This window comes from Nanorana parkeri, unplaced genomic scaffold, assembly GCF_000935625.1.
Source record: "Nanorana parkeri isolate BGI_ZX_2015 unplaced genomic scaffold, ASM93562v1 scaffold2556, whole genome shotgun sequence".
Lineage (NCBI taxonomy): Eukaryota > Metazoa > Chordata > Amphibia > Anura > Dicroglossidae > Nanorana > Nanorana parkeri.
In genome coordinates, this window is record NW_017308824.1 from 74,614 (window position 1) to 89,731 (window position 15,118).

At 44.8% G+C, this 15,118-nt stretch overlaps 1 protein-coding gene across 1 annotated transcript in view; it reads left to right on the forward strand.

Moving 5' to 3' along the window:
• The window catches only part of LOC108801916 (pantothenate kinase 2, mitochondrial-like), an 18,780-nt gene extending 10,927 nt beyond the window's left edge, over window positions 1-7,853 (forward strand). Inside the window, exons 4-7 of the mRNA XM_018573824.1 lie at window positions 804-980; window positions 2,462-2,585; window positions 5,868-5,993; window positions 7,750-7,853. Coding sequence (XP_018429326.1) covers window positions 804-980; window positions 2,462-2,585; window positions 5,868-5,993; window positions 7,750-7,803 — 481 coding nt within the window. The 3' untranslated portion in view covers window positions 7,804-7,853. The remainder of the gene's footprint in view (window positions 1-803; window positions 981-2,461; window positions 2,586-5,867; window positions 5,994-7,749) is intronic.
• The last annotated feature ends 7,265 nt before the right edge of the window (window positions 7,854-15,118 follow it).

Consider the following 15,118-nt stretch of genomic DNA (forward strand, 5'->3'; position numbering starts at 1 on the left):
TCCCGTGATGGACTACAATCTCCCGTTTAGTTTACTAATATGTATTGAGATTGTAGTCCATCACGGGAGCGAGCTTGGAGCGGTGACTACTCTACAACACACAGAGGGGCCATGGGGAACACAAGTAGCCCCCCTCCAGAAGCGAGGACAGTGTCCGCACCAATTCAGAGATTGAGGATCTACAGCCGAGTGATACACAAATAAGATACATTTTTAGGATTGAACTCCCAAGTTTAGTGTCATTTTGGCCTCATTCACACACAATGCAAGCAAAATTGTATATTGCGTCTATGCGCGTATATTCGAGCGTCTATGCGCGTATATATGAGCGTCTATGCGTATATGTGTGCACTATATGCAATCCCAGAATGCATCACTCGTAATGGAATTTTGAATGTGCTGTACGCGTGTATGTGCGTGTAAATACACTGCCCGGAGGCATCTCTGTTCCATTCTGTTTTTGCGCATCTATACGCTACGCAAATATACGGCCCCATAAGAGGCTATGTGTATGGAGCCATTTTTTTGCATATGGTACAATACGCACGTACGCGCGGCAGTGTGAATGAGGCCTAAATGTGATCCTGCATTGGAGCTCACAGCAGGTCCACAGAACTTGAATCTGTTTTCCTCACGCGTATTTCAGCAATGCACTGTGTGTATTTTGAATGCATCTAAAACTTCCTTACCCTTATCAATATCACTCTCTCTTGCCATACAAAAGCACAGAAAGAGAATGGAGTATAGCAATGTATATAGTAAAGCATACAGTACAATGGCACTTTCTCTGTTGTGTTCTCCAGTCTCGGAGGAGGAACATTTTTTGGTTTGTGCTGCCTCCTCACTGGCTGCTCCACATTTGAAGAAGCTCTGGAAATGGCTGCTCTTGGAGAGAGCACGAAAGTGGATAAGCTTGTTCGTGACATTTATGGCGGAGACTATGAGCGCTTTGGATTGCCAGGCTATGCGGTTGCCTCCAGGTAAGTCGATTGCAGCAGACCAGGCTGAACAATATTAATAATTGTAAAAATACTGTAATCATGTTTGAGTTTACTATTGTCAGGCCCATGAAGCTGGAGTCTGATTGGTTGGTGGGATTTATTGGTTTTTGTAAGCTGCTCTTTGCTGGAGCCGGGCTAGTTTCAGATGACACCATTAGAATCTTCAATCAGACAGAGCATCTGAAAGTAAGCAGCTTCTGCTGTGCTCTGTGACATCGCTGTCAGGGTTGCACCATAAAGCCGGCCCCTAGAAGCGATCTGACGGCAGCTGAGCTACTGGAATTGCTTCCATTGTAAAGCCGACAGTCTAGCACACACATACTAGCCCCTTTTTTTTTAGAGGAGCCAGTTAACCTAGCAGCATGTCTTGGAGTTTGGGAGGAAACCGGAGTGCCTGGAGGAAACCCACACAAGGACAGGGAGGGCACGGAGGTAGTGTCCTGGCTGGAATTCATACTGAGGACACATGTACTGCCACTGCTCTCCCCTGTACTACAGAACTCAGATTGGATGGATCAGATGGACAGGAACCCAAATCCTTTGGGGGGGGGTAAATTCGCTCCCTTACAGTGTATGCTTTCTTCTGTGTAATCTGCTTACTTACAGTTCAGCTTTAAATATTTACTTAAAGGAGAACTATGAGGTGAGTGATTTACACTCCTCGTTGTTAGAGCCGACGTGTGACAATCAAACTGTCACACGTCGGCTCTATAGATTGGGAAGTGAGCGAACATATACCGTCGCTCGCTCACTTCCCGATCCATCTCCCTGCAGAGTGGTGACTGTCAGTCACCACTCCCCTCAGGTATTCCCCCCCTCCCCGCTCCGATACTCCAGCACTGACTGGAGGAATGGACGGAGGAGGGGGCGGGCACAGCTGAGTCTGCCTCTGGATAGGCAGAGCCAGCTGTCAATCAGCCAGCTGGGTGGATCCAGACCTGTCCCGGCAGCGGTGCTCTCAGTACATAGTGGGCAATGGCTCGCTATATACTGAGCTTTACGTCGTAGGAGGACGTTAGTATATGTCCTCCCGTGACCCTAAAGAGAACTATGGGATAAAAAGGTTACCCTTTTTAGTTCTCTTTTAAGCAAAGATTTATATGAATGGTAAACAACTTATAAACATTGAAATAAACTTGACCTCAAACCATTAATGTTTGTAATATTACTGGAAATTTCTTTCGTTTTGGATTCTACAAGACAACGTACATTTAGAGAAAATTGAAAGTTGAATAGCTGTGGTGTGTTTGCTCAATTTGTAATTGCAGAAGTGAACAGTTCCTCTGTGAACAGGAAGTAGGCACGTCATATGTGAAATTATCCCATCGCAAGCTTGTCTTCATTTGAATCCCCGCCCCCCCTCTGTGGATATTTGTCAGCAGAAATGATGTGGTTGTCTTCATAACGAGCTGTTCTTATCACATGACTGGTGCAGTCACCTTACCTCCTTTTTCTTCCAGCTTTGGGAACATGATGAGCAAAGAGAAGAGGGATTTGGTGAGCAAGGAAGACTTGGCCAGAGCCACCCTGATTACCATCACCAATAATATTGGTTCCTTAGCACGCATGTGTGCACTAAACGAGGTGAGCCCTCCAGCCACACTGACGTTATATTGGGGTGTCCAGATCATGTCAGGCACTGATGGAAGACATGCAGAAGAAGTCTCATTTATATAGTAGAAAAAAATGTTGCGTCCTCCTCGTTTCATGCTGCTCACGTTTCATTTGTTCTTTCCTTGTGCTACTGACGCACGCTGGCCTTGTCTTTTGGTTCCCTTTTCCATTTTTTTAATAAAGATTTTGTAAAGACATATAGAAAATTCTACTTTATCACGCAAAAATAATAAACCATTCTATGAACTTGATTTTCCCATCCATGCTAAAGAGCATGCATGGAGGAATGTGCACTGCCTGAATACCTGGGCAATGACTGCGTCTGATAGCATGCACTTGCTGCTCGGCCAACGCTTTTCTAACTGGCGTCTTTGATCTTGTTTTTGTCAAGCCGTGTGGTGCCGACAGGCCCACCCATAGCTGACTTGTGGCTGACATTTTCATCATGGATTGGACAAAATTCCAGCTGTTTATGGCCAGCTTAGTGCATCCAAGGGGCTCCAGTACGTTATCATTGTGCAGCGATCAGAAATTCTCTCTGTAAAATCAGATATGTTTAGATTTGGCATTTATTGATACTGGTATCGGTACCGATAAGTATTTGGGCGAGTGCTCGTACGCGCCCAAATGCTCCCGATACTAGAACTTCCAGTATCAGAAAGCCAGCTGGCGAGTCAATACACGCTGCCTGGCTTCCTGGTTGACCGTGAAGCTGGCTCCATGCTCCCTTGTCACCAAGTGATGAGGGAGCATGGAGCTGGCTTCTAGTTCTGATATCGGGAGCATTTGAACACGTACTAGTTGGCCCGGGAAGCCGGCTGCATGTACCCTCGTCACTTGGTGACAAGGGAGCATGGAGTTCGCTTCACGGGAAGCCGGGAGCTGTGTAATGACTCGCCGCCCAGCTTTCTGATTGGTTGGAAGCTGGCCGATCAGGAAGCTGTGTTGCGAGTCATTACCCGCCCCCCAGCTTCCTAATTGGCCAGAAAGCCGGCTCCATGCTTCCTTGTTACCTGGTGATGAGGGAGCATGGAGGCCGCTTCCCGGCTTATCATTACACGCCGCCTGGCTTCCTTAATGGAACTTTCTGTATCTGCATTCGGTATCATCGTGTATCTTGGTATCGGTACTTGATGCCAAAAAAACGGTATCTGTGCATCTCTACTTTAAACTTCCCGCGGCTAAGGCGATGCTTGTCTGTAAAGCTTCCAGTCAGACTTCTGTCCAGGTGTCTGGATATAATCAGGACAGATGGACCATTGACTGTAATATCTGGGTCTGTAAAGGCATTTTGTGCAAGTGGATTTATATCCTTTGTGGCTATTGAAGAATATACAGTGTTTACAAGATTTTGTGCCTGTAGTTCAGCGTTTACTGGTATCCCTCCACACACAAAAAAAGTCTTCTGAGAATGTGCATCGGCTGACGGTGGTCTGGTGTGACCAACTCGCCACTTTAAGCTGGCCATACGCCTATAGATTATCTGCAGATTTTCTATGGTCAGATGGAGAAAATGCAACAGATTCCTCCATCTATGCTAAACTGTGTGGATAGAGGAATCTCCCACTGGGCCAAGCTTCAGTATCTTTCTAGCCGGCCCCGCTGGCTCTGAAAACATCTGAACAATGCCTGCGTCCAATCAGATTGTTCAGGTATTTTGACAGCCAGTGGAGCCGACTAGCAAGATACTGAAGAAAGTCTGCAGATAATCTATAGGTGTATGGCCAGCAGCAGCGTTTTGGCTGACTAGCAGCTAGTGCCAACATCCTGAAACTTTGCTTCAGTGTAATGGCAGATAGGAATGTTTTCTACCAGTTTGCAGTCTTGTTTGTTTTATTACAGCGTCCATATTCTGAATGTAGAACCTGCCTCTGAGCTTTCAGCTTCTTTACAGTGCTGCCTTGTAGCATCTAAGTCAAGCAGCATTGTACAGGGCTATGAAAGAGCAGAGACCCGCTCATCTCTCCTGCCAACTACTCCCTCTAGTGGGCACTTCCTGATATGACCACTGACCTGACTATTCATTCAAACCCAAAATTCAAAAGCTAAAAATGACTGTAATAGTATTGATTTTGTGTATGTTATTGCTCCCAAAATAAGAATTTGGTTAAGAAACCGATCATGGTAAACAGACATGGAAAGCCCACATATAAAATGTAGTCATACACAAGTGTGCGCATTTAAAGTGTCTCTATTTTATTCATGTAATACAGGAATTTATATAGCACTACCGATTTTTAAGCAGTGCTTTACATAGTGTTCAAATTTACATTAGGGCTGCAACTAATTTTCATAATCGATTAGCTGGCCGATTTTTTTTTTTCTTCGATTAATTGGATAAAATAAATACCATTGTTAATTTAAAATAAAATACACAAATGCAGTGTTGCAAACATAAAGTTTACTTCAGAATAAAACTGCATGCACAATTTTTTGCAATCGCACTGCACTGGAAGGCACGGCATCCAGTGCGGGTGATCACACTGTGGGACAGAGACATGTTTGGGGTGTCATTGAAATGAATGGCACTGCAACGCACCTTCGCAGTAGAATTTGTCAGGATAGAGTTAGGGGATCCAACCAACTAATCCATAATGGGATTAGTTGACAACTAATATCGATTTAATTGATTAGTTGGTTGCAGCCCTGATTAACATCAGTCCCTGCTCTCAAGGAGCTTGCATACATATACGCCACACACTAGGGCCAATTTAGACATGTGCTAATTAACCTTCCAGCATGTCTTTGGCGTGTGGGAGGAAACTGGAGCACCCGGAGGAAACACACACAAGCACAGGGAGAACATGCAAACCCCTTGCAGATGGTGTCCTTACAGAATGTGCATGTATTGTAGATATACTGCAAATGTTTTTTTTTTATTGTGCCCAGACATGCACTTTAAAAGCTGGAAGATGTGAATAGTTTCTTAATGACGCGCTGCCCAGTTCCTGATACAGGAAGTATCGGGCTAGGCATCGGAGCATTTGGGCGAGTACGAGTACTCGGCCCAATACTCGGCATCGCCACCGATTACTAGTATCGGTACATCCCTATTTGTAAGCTTTGTCTGGGTTGTGCTCATTGAGAATGCGTTACTCCATAGTGATATATGGCTAGGCGGGAGAGGGTTTTTTGTTTTTTTAAAGCTCTTATACTGCTTGTTTAGAGTATGTAAATAATTGTACATAGCTTAAGATCAGGAAGTCATCGCCTGTATGCAATGTAACTCTTTTTCTCTCTTGGTTATGACAGAATATCAGCCGAGTGGTGTTTGTGGGTAACTTCTTGCGGATTAATACCATTTCCATGAAGCTCTTGGCCTACGCTTTGGATTACTGGTCTAAAGGGCAGCTCAAGGCCCTCTTCATGGAGCATGAGGTGAGATAATAGGGGGGGTCCCTGTCTTAGGGGCACTTTTCTAAAACGTCCAAATCAATTTGTAGCCATTTCCTTCTCTAGAAGTTTGATCTCCAGCAATACTGCCTTTTTTTTTTTTTTAAGTTTTTCAGGATTTTGTCTGTGTATTTTTGTGATTTTGTAAGAGTAACTGAACTCTGGAAGTTGTGGCCATAAAAAGGGGGACTGGGGGCAAAGCACTAGTCACCAGTATTACCTAAGGTCTCCCTTTCCGCATTACTGAATCGCCATGCCTTGCCTCTCTCTGTGTAGGTGGCCATTTTGTTACGGGCAGTGTTTTCTCTTCCTTATATCATACCGGCCAGAAGCACAGCTCCCTTTGTGCTGTTGGTGACATCAGGAAGGGAAGGTAGTGTAGATAAAGTCAGGTGTATGTACAATGCTCAGCAATGTCATGACCCTTTGTGGGATTAGGTGAAGTCAGAGCAGCGCCCCTTGGCCACTGACACAAGTGTTTTATGTTCCAGCTGATGTCTGGCCACGGACTCCAGTAGAACTTGGGCCACGATTTGTGAACCACTGACCCTTAAAGGAGAACCTTAACCCCCATAGTTAACACAGATAACCCCCATAGATAACACAAACTAGCGTCCTCCCGTTACCCTAGGCTCAGTATACCGCGAGCTGTAGCTCGCGGTATACTGAGACGCCACAGCTGAAGCGGATCCCGACAATTGTGCCGGGATCCGCCCAGCTGCGTGACTGACAGCTGGCTCTGCCTATCTCGGGGCAGAGCCAGCCGTACCCGCCCCCTCCCCCGTCCGTTCCGCCAGTCAGCGCTGGCGGATCGGAGCGGGGAGGGGGGAATCCAGTCCCTCCCCTGTCACAGCAGAGAGCTGTGACAGGATCCAGAAGTGAGCGGATGCCGGTATGTGTTCGCTCACCTCCCGATCTACTGAGCCAACCTGTGACAGTCTCATTGTCACAGGTCGGCTAGAACTATGAGGTGAGTGAAAAGCACTCATCTCCTAGTTCTCCTTTAAGCTGGCCATACACTTGTAGATTATCATTCGATTTATTTTGTACTGTCATCGAACCCTCGTTCGATTTCCGCTCCCATACCCCATCATGCATAGTCGAATGTCGATTCTGAAAATCGTCCGTTAGCCATACTAACCATCCAATTTTTGTCAACCGGCGGATGATCGGGAAGTGAGCAAGCAACGTTATGTGTTCTCCCCAATTTATAGAGCTGACGTGTGACAGTTTCAATGTCACACGTCGGCTCTAACTATGAGGCTGAGTGTTAATCACTCACCTCATAGTTCTCCTTTGACTTTATTTTTTTAAACTTTTATTATACTTTATTGCGGTCACATGGGGGGCTCACAATCCCCTATGTGATGTAACTTTTAGTAGTGAAAGGTTCTCTTCTAGGAGACAGGGGTCTGTTAGGTCTCTCTGACCGGGGGGTGACTGCTCAGAAACTGTGATTAAATCATCGTCACTTCCGGCTTCATTGAGCAGGGAGGAGATCAGCAAACAGATATGTTTGTGTGTGTCCTTGCAATGCCAGTCCCGAGCTCCCCCCCCCCCCCCTGTATGTATACTGTCTGCTTACAGCTGCTGTGAAAGGGCTAAAGGGTTGTTGGTATTAAAGACTGTCATTGTCTGGCAAACTGGCACACATGTAACGCGTGTCGATGACTCATACTTTGTGTTCTTACATAGACAAATTATTTATCACTGAACAGTATCTGATGTCTTTCTCCTGTAGGGTTATTTTGGAGCAGTCGGAGCATTACTGGAGCTGCTGAAACCTACAACATGATTACATATCCAGGCATCTGACAGCCCCGGTCCAAGCCATATCTACTGTATATACATAGCGGCTAGGTAAATCAGCATGTTAGAAATGTTAGTTACATGTGTATGTGTATATAAATATATATGTAAACTTATGCAGATTAGGCCAGTTCTGTACTTTTTGGATGCTTTTTCCTGCAATCTTAAAGTGGACCTGAACTCAAAAGTGAATATTTGCTATGTTATAGGGAACAGTTGTGCCTGAGCGGTACCCTGATAATCCTAAAAAGCAGCGGAGCACTTCCTGTGCCTACAGCCTCGTAGCTGTATATCTGGTATGTGAGATCATCTAAGACTCTGCTGCCTGTGGTTGTTGGTCCTTCTCCTTCCAGAGTTCAGATCCCCCTTGTGAATGGAGAATTTCAGGAAAGCTGGAAAACCCCTGAAGGTTTAAAACTTTCACAATGGGGTCACCTCTTCAGCCAGCTCCCTGGTCTTATTGGGGGTCTGGAGCCATAATTCCTGACTACTTCTGCAGTGTCACCTACTGATGAAAGCCATACAAGACAATATAAGGGCTTGTTCACACCATGTCCGGAACATGACCAGAACAGTTTGTTCCAGCACCAAAAAAGCATCCCAGTGTATCCCTATGGTATTCCTGGGCCTTGTTCACACCAGCGCAGTCCGTTGCTGACCAGACACAAAACAAATACTGCTTGTCTAATTTTCTCTGGTCGGAAACGCATACAAATGCACATGCTGCACTGGACCACACCTGAAAGCCCATTTTAAGCTAGTAAACAAAAGCTAGTAAACAAAAGCGCTTTCCAGATCTGGTCCTGAAAATGGCGTGAACCTGGCCTAAAATACAAAGCTGCTCTGTGCTTTATTGGTACCCTTAGGCTACTGCTTGTAGGGAGTCCCAGTTACATAGGATTTCCATTTATTTTCTAATAGAACTGTTAGAATTGCAATACTTTGGTTCAGAGCAATAATGGGTGCCGTGACCTGAGGCTACCAATCAGAAATCTTCTTGAGACTTACTATACTAAACGTTAGCAGTCCGCTCAGTGATTGGTTGCTAGGACTTACTCTACACCAGGGGTAGCCAAACTCCAGCCTTCCAGCTGTGGTGGAACTCCAAATCCTATGAGGCATTGCAAAATTCTCACAGACATGACTCAAAATATCACCCTAACCGTCCCCTCCGCTCCTCCCAAGACCTCCTGCTTTGCAGCTCCCTTGTCAACTTCTCCCATACTCGCCTCCAGGACTTCTCTAGAGTTTCTCCCATCCTCTGGAACTCTTTATCCCAACCTGAAAGACTCATCTCTTCAGGGAAGCCTATCCCACCTCAACCCAACCACTCAACCATCACGTTCTCAAACCACTCATCCCCACACAGCTACCTCCTCATGTATCACTTGCCCCTCCCTTTTAGATTGTAAGCCCTCACGGTCAGGGCCCTCTTGTCTTGAATTGTAATGTCCTCCTTGTATTGTAAAGCTCTACGCAAACTGTTGGCGCCATTATAAATCCTGTATAATAATGACTCCCGGAGAGAGATGCATCACGGGGGTTGGAAGTGTCACCGCAGCTAGAGGGCCGGAGTTTGGCTACCCCTGCTCTATACCATTGCACCCTGTATTTGAGTAAGTCTCCTTATTCTGTAAATGTTTTTGCTGTCTAAAGTTGTGTCTTTTACTGGTTGCACAAGCCTTCTGGTGCCAAACATTGACCTGTAAAAGACTGAAATATTTCACATAGCAGTTATTATATACAGTTCTGTTACTGGCAGCCCTTCTGGGAAGCTTGACTTGTAATGGAAGCACAATGCGTGGTCTAGGAGTCTGTATCAAGTCTGTTTTGGGTGAGCACCAGTGGGGATGGATGGATGGCTGGCCAGCTTGTTGTAGCCCTCAGGCCACTTCCTGCCAGGATTACCAGCTCTTCCCTTAGCCACAGTTGTAGCAATCTCGGCTGTGCTTTAGAAAGAGAGCAGTGGTATTGGAAAATGGAATGCAGTTGGTTATAAATTGCCGCTACTCGTCACCTTGACCATATCCACTCTGAAGTTGCTGATGGCCAGTCAGGGAGATTATCCATGATGGGCACTTTCATTACATTGCAGCAATTGGTAATCCTGAAACTGCAGCATACGTCTGTAGTAAGAAGGTTTGTGTGATGATCAGGTCAGTTTATGACCAGTTGTGTGTAATCCAAAAACCACCCCTGTGTCCCAGAATATAAACTGAGCCAAGATACTTGTTTCTGCAGAGAAAACAAGACCCAGGAATCCTGGTGGTGAACTCGCCATGCTGCTGTTTTATGGGCTGTAGGAAGCTGGTAGAGGAGTCTCCATACTAGTGTCCATTCATAACAAATACAGAAATTCTGGGTTGGCTTCTATTTAAAGCGGAAAGCTCCCTGCAAGAGAAGATCCTTTTCTATACTTGCCCATCTCAATGCCTGTTCGTAGAATCCTTGATCTCTTGCATAGTAAAGCTGGAGGTGTTTCGGATGCCTGTGCCTCCCACCCCGTGCTGCGGTTCTACCTGCCAGTCACTACAGAAGACATTAGTGATGTAGGGTCCAGTGGATGGAACCATAGTGAGCTGTGGAGGGGACCAGACATCCCACAATCCTGTAATTGAGTCGGATATGAAGTGTCTACAAAAGAGTGAAGATTCCAGCAATGATTGTAGTCAGTCAACAGAATCTTTGTGATTTTTTTTTTTGCGTAGCATTCTATTTTTGTTACTTTTATATGATTTCTGCTTTTGTACCTGAATAGCCCATTGTTTATAACACTCAGGGGAACTGCAGTCCATCATGCCTTGCCTATCAGCAGGAGAAGGCTTGCAGTCTATTTGTGAAAAGTCTGTAATATCCATTTGCCCCGTCCATGAATTATGAAAATTCCTTTAGCATCTGTGCTCAGTCTCTTCTGTGTCTGTGCCCAGGGGTGGTACAGTGCCATTTGTCTGGGTGCCCCAACATTCAGTCTACTATTGTTCTAGGCTGATAAATGTATATTGAATGCAATATATAATAGTATGAAGCACCACAACTGACCACAGGTTCTCCCACAGTGGCTACATCTGGTCCTAAAGTATATGTTTGTGCAAACACAATAAAAGGATTTTTGTACTGACTCTAAAATCCTTTTCTTGGAACCTATTGAGGGACACAGCGTGGTGATGAGTAACCTAGGGTTATACATGCTGGCTACAGGAGAAATGGACACGACACAAAAAACTGAAGGCCAGCCACCTTGAGACTAGAATTCCTCCCACCTTGTACGTTCTCATTTGTTAGAAGCAGTCCAGAGAGAGAATGATGGCATGTACAAGCTGTGTCCTTCAAAGGGCTCTGAGAAAAGGAGTTGTTCAAAAACCCAATTTTCTCCAACGTTTGAGGGACACGGCTGGATGATAGTAAGTATTCTAGGGACATCCAAACCCAGCGGAAACAGACCGGTGGGAATGCCAGCCCAACAAGAACAAAAACTAAAGGGAAAGCAAAGGGCATTTAATAGCCACTTGCAGAACCTTTGGGCCAAAACTAGCATGCAGAGGCTGATACAGTGACTTTCTAGAACCTTCTGGAGAACGTATCGACAGAAAACAAGGTTGCAGCCTTCAAGATCTAAAAAACGGAGGCCTGAAGATGAAAAGCCAAAGAAGCACTCAGTGCCCTAGTAGAGTAGGCTTTAACAGGAAAAGGAGGCACTTTATCTTGCAAGTCCTAGGCCTGCGCAATACCCTGACAAATAGACTTTAAGATAGACTAGTCTGGGAGCCTATTTTAGGACCTTCTGGATAACAAACTGGGAATCCATCTGCCTCAAAGAAGCAGTTGCTGAAAGGTAAACCGTGAAGGCCCTCGCCAAATGCAGGCAATAGAGAGAGGTCTCCTTAGGGTGCAGTGGTGCCAAAAATAGGGAAGGTAATAGAATATCCTCATTAAGGTGAAAAGCAGAGACCACTCTGGGTAAAAAGAAGGTCCAGAATGCACATTGCTTTGATCCCTCAATATAGACAAGGTAGCTTCAGCAGAGGAAAGGCATGAATTGGGGTATATTGATCCCACAGCACCACCAGTGCATCTGCTGTATGCTCTGTCGGGTACCATCTGAAGTCCTTCTAGGTCCTCAGGCACAAGAGGGAATAAACCATTACACAGCATAACCGGCTCGCCACTCACAATAGTGAGGAGTCTTTAGAAATGGGGACAGGAAACTGTTGCAGCTCTGGTCCCAATAGCTTACGCACCAAGGCATCCCCCCTTCCAATATACTGGCCTGAGCTGAAGCTGAGTCCTGTACTAACTGGAACAGGACCGCTGAAGTATACTTATTGAACTGGGAAATTCTTTGCTCGTTTTGCTAACAGGAGAGACTTCCAGGATTTTCAATACCCGGTCTTCATTTACCAGTAGCTGTTGATCGTAGAAAAATAATCTTTAGATTTCAAGCAAAAAAAAAAATAGCAGAAGGGAAAGAAACATTCCCTAGAACACAAAGTTTTCTATATGCTTAGTGTCCATTTCTCCTGTAGACGGCAATATAACCCTAGGTTGCTTTTTATCATTAAGCTGGGTTCCTCAATGGGCAATGGAGAAAGTTATTGATAAGCCGACCGGCGTTAATCTTTAAAGCATAACTCCACTCTTAGTGAGGTTTTTTTGTTAACATTCCTCCTAGTCACCTATGCCTGATACAGCTTGTCAAAATCTTCTTCTCCACCGTGTCTGCATCTGCATGCCACACTGTCCATTCATTCCTAGGGAGAGATCATACCCCAAATGGAGTGCAAGCTCTCTATAGATAGGAATGAAGGTTTCAGTCATGGAGACTTTGTGCCAAGAAGGCTGCATAGCTGAGATCTCTCTGCTTCAAGGACGGGTGAGTAAAAGACTGAGGAGAGGGGGCTTTGGGGTAGAGGGAATACAAATCTCCCTAGAGGGGTATTGATAGTACAGGATAACTCCACCTGCAATACATATCAGTTATCAAATGGTTGCCGGCAAGGTGAGTGAAATGCACACTACTGTATGTATATCCCTGAGAATCCAGTGGGGAGATCTTCCTGTCATGGTTACATGGTTAAAAGAAAGCCAAATGAAGGTGTTCTGGATTCTCTGTAATACAGAAGAGTAAATAGATGGGGCAACAAGCTGCCGGAGACTCTCAGGCTTACAAATGATCCACTAGGTGATTGGCCGCAACATTGCCCATCCCTTGGAGACCTTTAAACATGGCTCTGTATATCTTTCTCTGTGTTTAGTCCATTATTTGTCTGTGTAGCACACAATCTGAGAGTTGATGGAACAGCAGAGCTGCCTCTCTATTGTGCCTAAATGACAGTTCCTGTTTGACTGACTGTTTCTTTTTCCTTGGAGCAGCATGAGAATCCTGCACCTTTTTTATATGTGAATCAAATTATTTATCTTTTAAATAAAATGTACAATGTTCTAAAAAGTTGTCTTTCTGTTTTAGTCCTTTCTAGCGGACCGTTCTGGGTTTGTGTATCCAGTGTGCGTGTATGGCCAGACATGGCCTAACCTAATAAGTATGTAACAGATTCCAGCATTACCTGCAATGATCAGACTCTATACGGGGATCACTGGAGAGCCATGACAAAGGGGATTCATAGAACTGGCAACAGGATTTTCCAACACATTGAAAGATTTCAACTAGGGATGAGCAGGTCGTTTTACTATCGAGACAGTGATTTCACCGTCCCCAAAATGTGGGGGGAAATCGGCCATTAATATTGCCCTTCTAGTCATAACAACAGATCCATTGCATTACGACCCATCTTCTAATGGATGGAAACGCAAGAAAACCGAAAAATGAATGGGGATAGTTCATACCACTGCGTTGTTACGTTTTGCTTTGTTGCGTTGCGCTGAAAAAAAAAAGTAAAACATGCGCTACTTAATGTAACGCAGCAGGTGCAAACCCATTCACATCCATTATTGTCTCAGCGCCCTTGCGTTGGCATCTGTTCAAGAACGGAAGTAAATCGGAAGGTGCGATGGCCAGTCAACAGATCCTCCATTGACTTCCCTTCCGATTTTGCTGTGAATGCACCTTAGAGCTAGGAGCACACAGCGCGACCCTGGAACAAAGCCATGTGATCACCATATCAGCCCATGAGCGTGTGGCTTTGTTTTTCAAGAAAATAAAAGGAAAGCTCCTGACATGGTTTGGTTGATCAACAAAATAAAAATTGAATTAATAGTATACTACATCTTTGCATTAAAGATTATATATACACATCTATATATACACACACATCTATATATCTATATTCCACTATATACCATTGGTCCATTTATAAAAACAAATGCATAGCTATTCCTCCATGGAAGCAGCATACACATTCATTCTGGGAGGTTAGCCGGCATTCATGCTTTAGTTGTAGGGATTTGTTTTTACACAAGGGATGAAGCTGTGGCTGTTGTGCTATAGAGAAAATCGAATGCTCGTTGATTCTAAACAATGGTACAAATGTTTGCCTTGCTGTGAATATTGTGTCATCCACAATTGAACAATGCAGTGAGCGTGGTTCATTGAATGTTCTTAGGGTAGATGCTTTTTGGATGGAATGTTCTTAGAATTTGTCATCCAATACGGCTTTTAATCACCTAAAATTCATACAATAACATGTATACATGCCAACACATTCTGGTAACATTCGATTTGACAATGAAAGACACTGGATTTGACAAATGAATGTCACCGTTGCCCATGTGAAAGATTTTAACATCGGAAAATAACATTTTGCACATAGTAACATTGTACAGGTATGAGTTGTGACTTTTGCAGGAATGCGTCACACAGCAAGTTTGTATTAATATACCCCACTGTGTGCTACTTCAGATGACCATTTGGGCTTCCTATCCGGTCTGTCTGAGGCAACCCAGTGGACGACCAGAAGAGCACACACATCAGGTTGACAACACTGATGCATTTTGTGAGGCCGTGACTGGCATTGTCATCCTACAACAGAAAGTTCTGTTACTGGCGGGATCTTCAGGTAAGCTTTGCCATAGACTGATAACAATGATTTGCTTAAGAAAACGGAATACATTAAAGACGTGATGCCAAACATACTACAGAATGCGCGAGGCCTCCGGAGGCCATACTACAGGAGGCCTCCAGCTGTGGTGGAACTACAAATCCCGTGAGGCATTGCAACATTCTCAGAGCCGCAGACATGACTCCCGGAGAGAGATGCATCATGGGATTTGTAGTTTCATCACAGCTGGAGGCCCGGAGGTTTGCTAACCCTGGTTTACATACACTCTCCTGTACAGAGGCTGACATC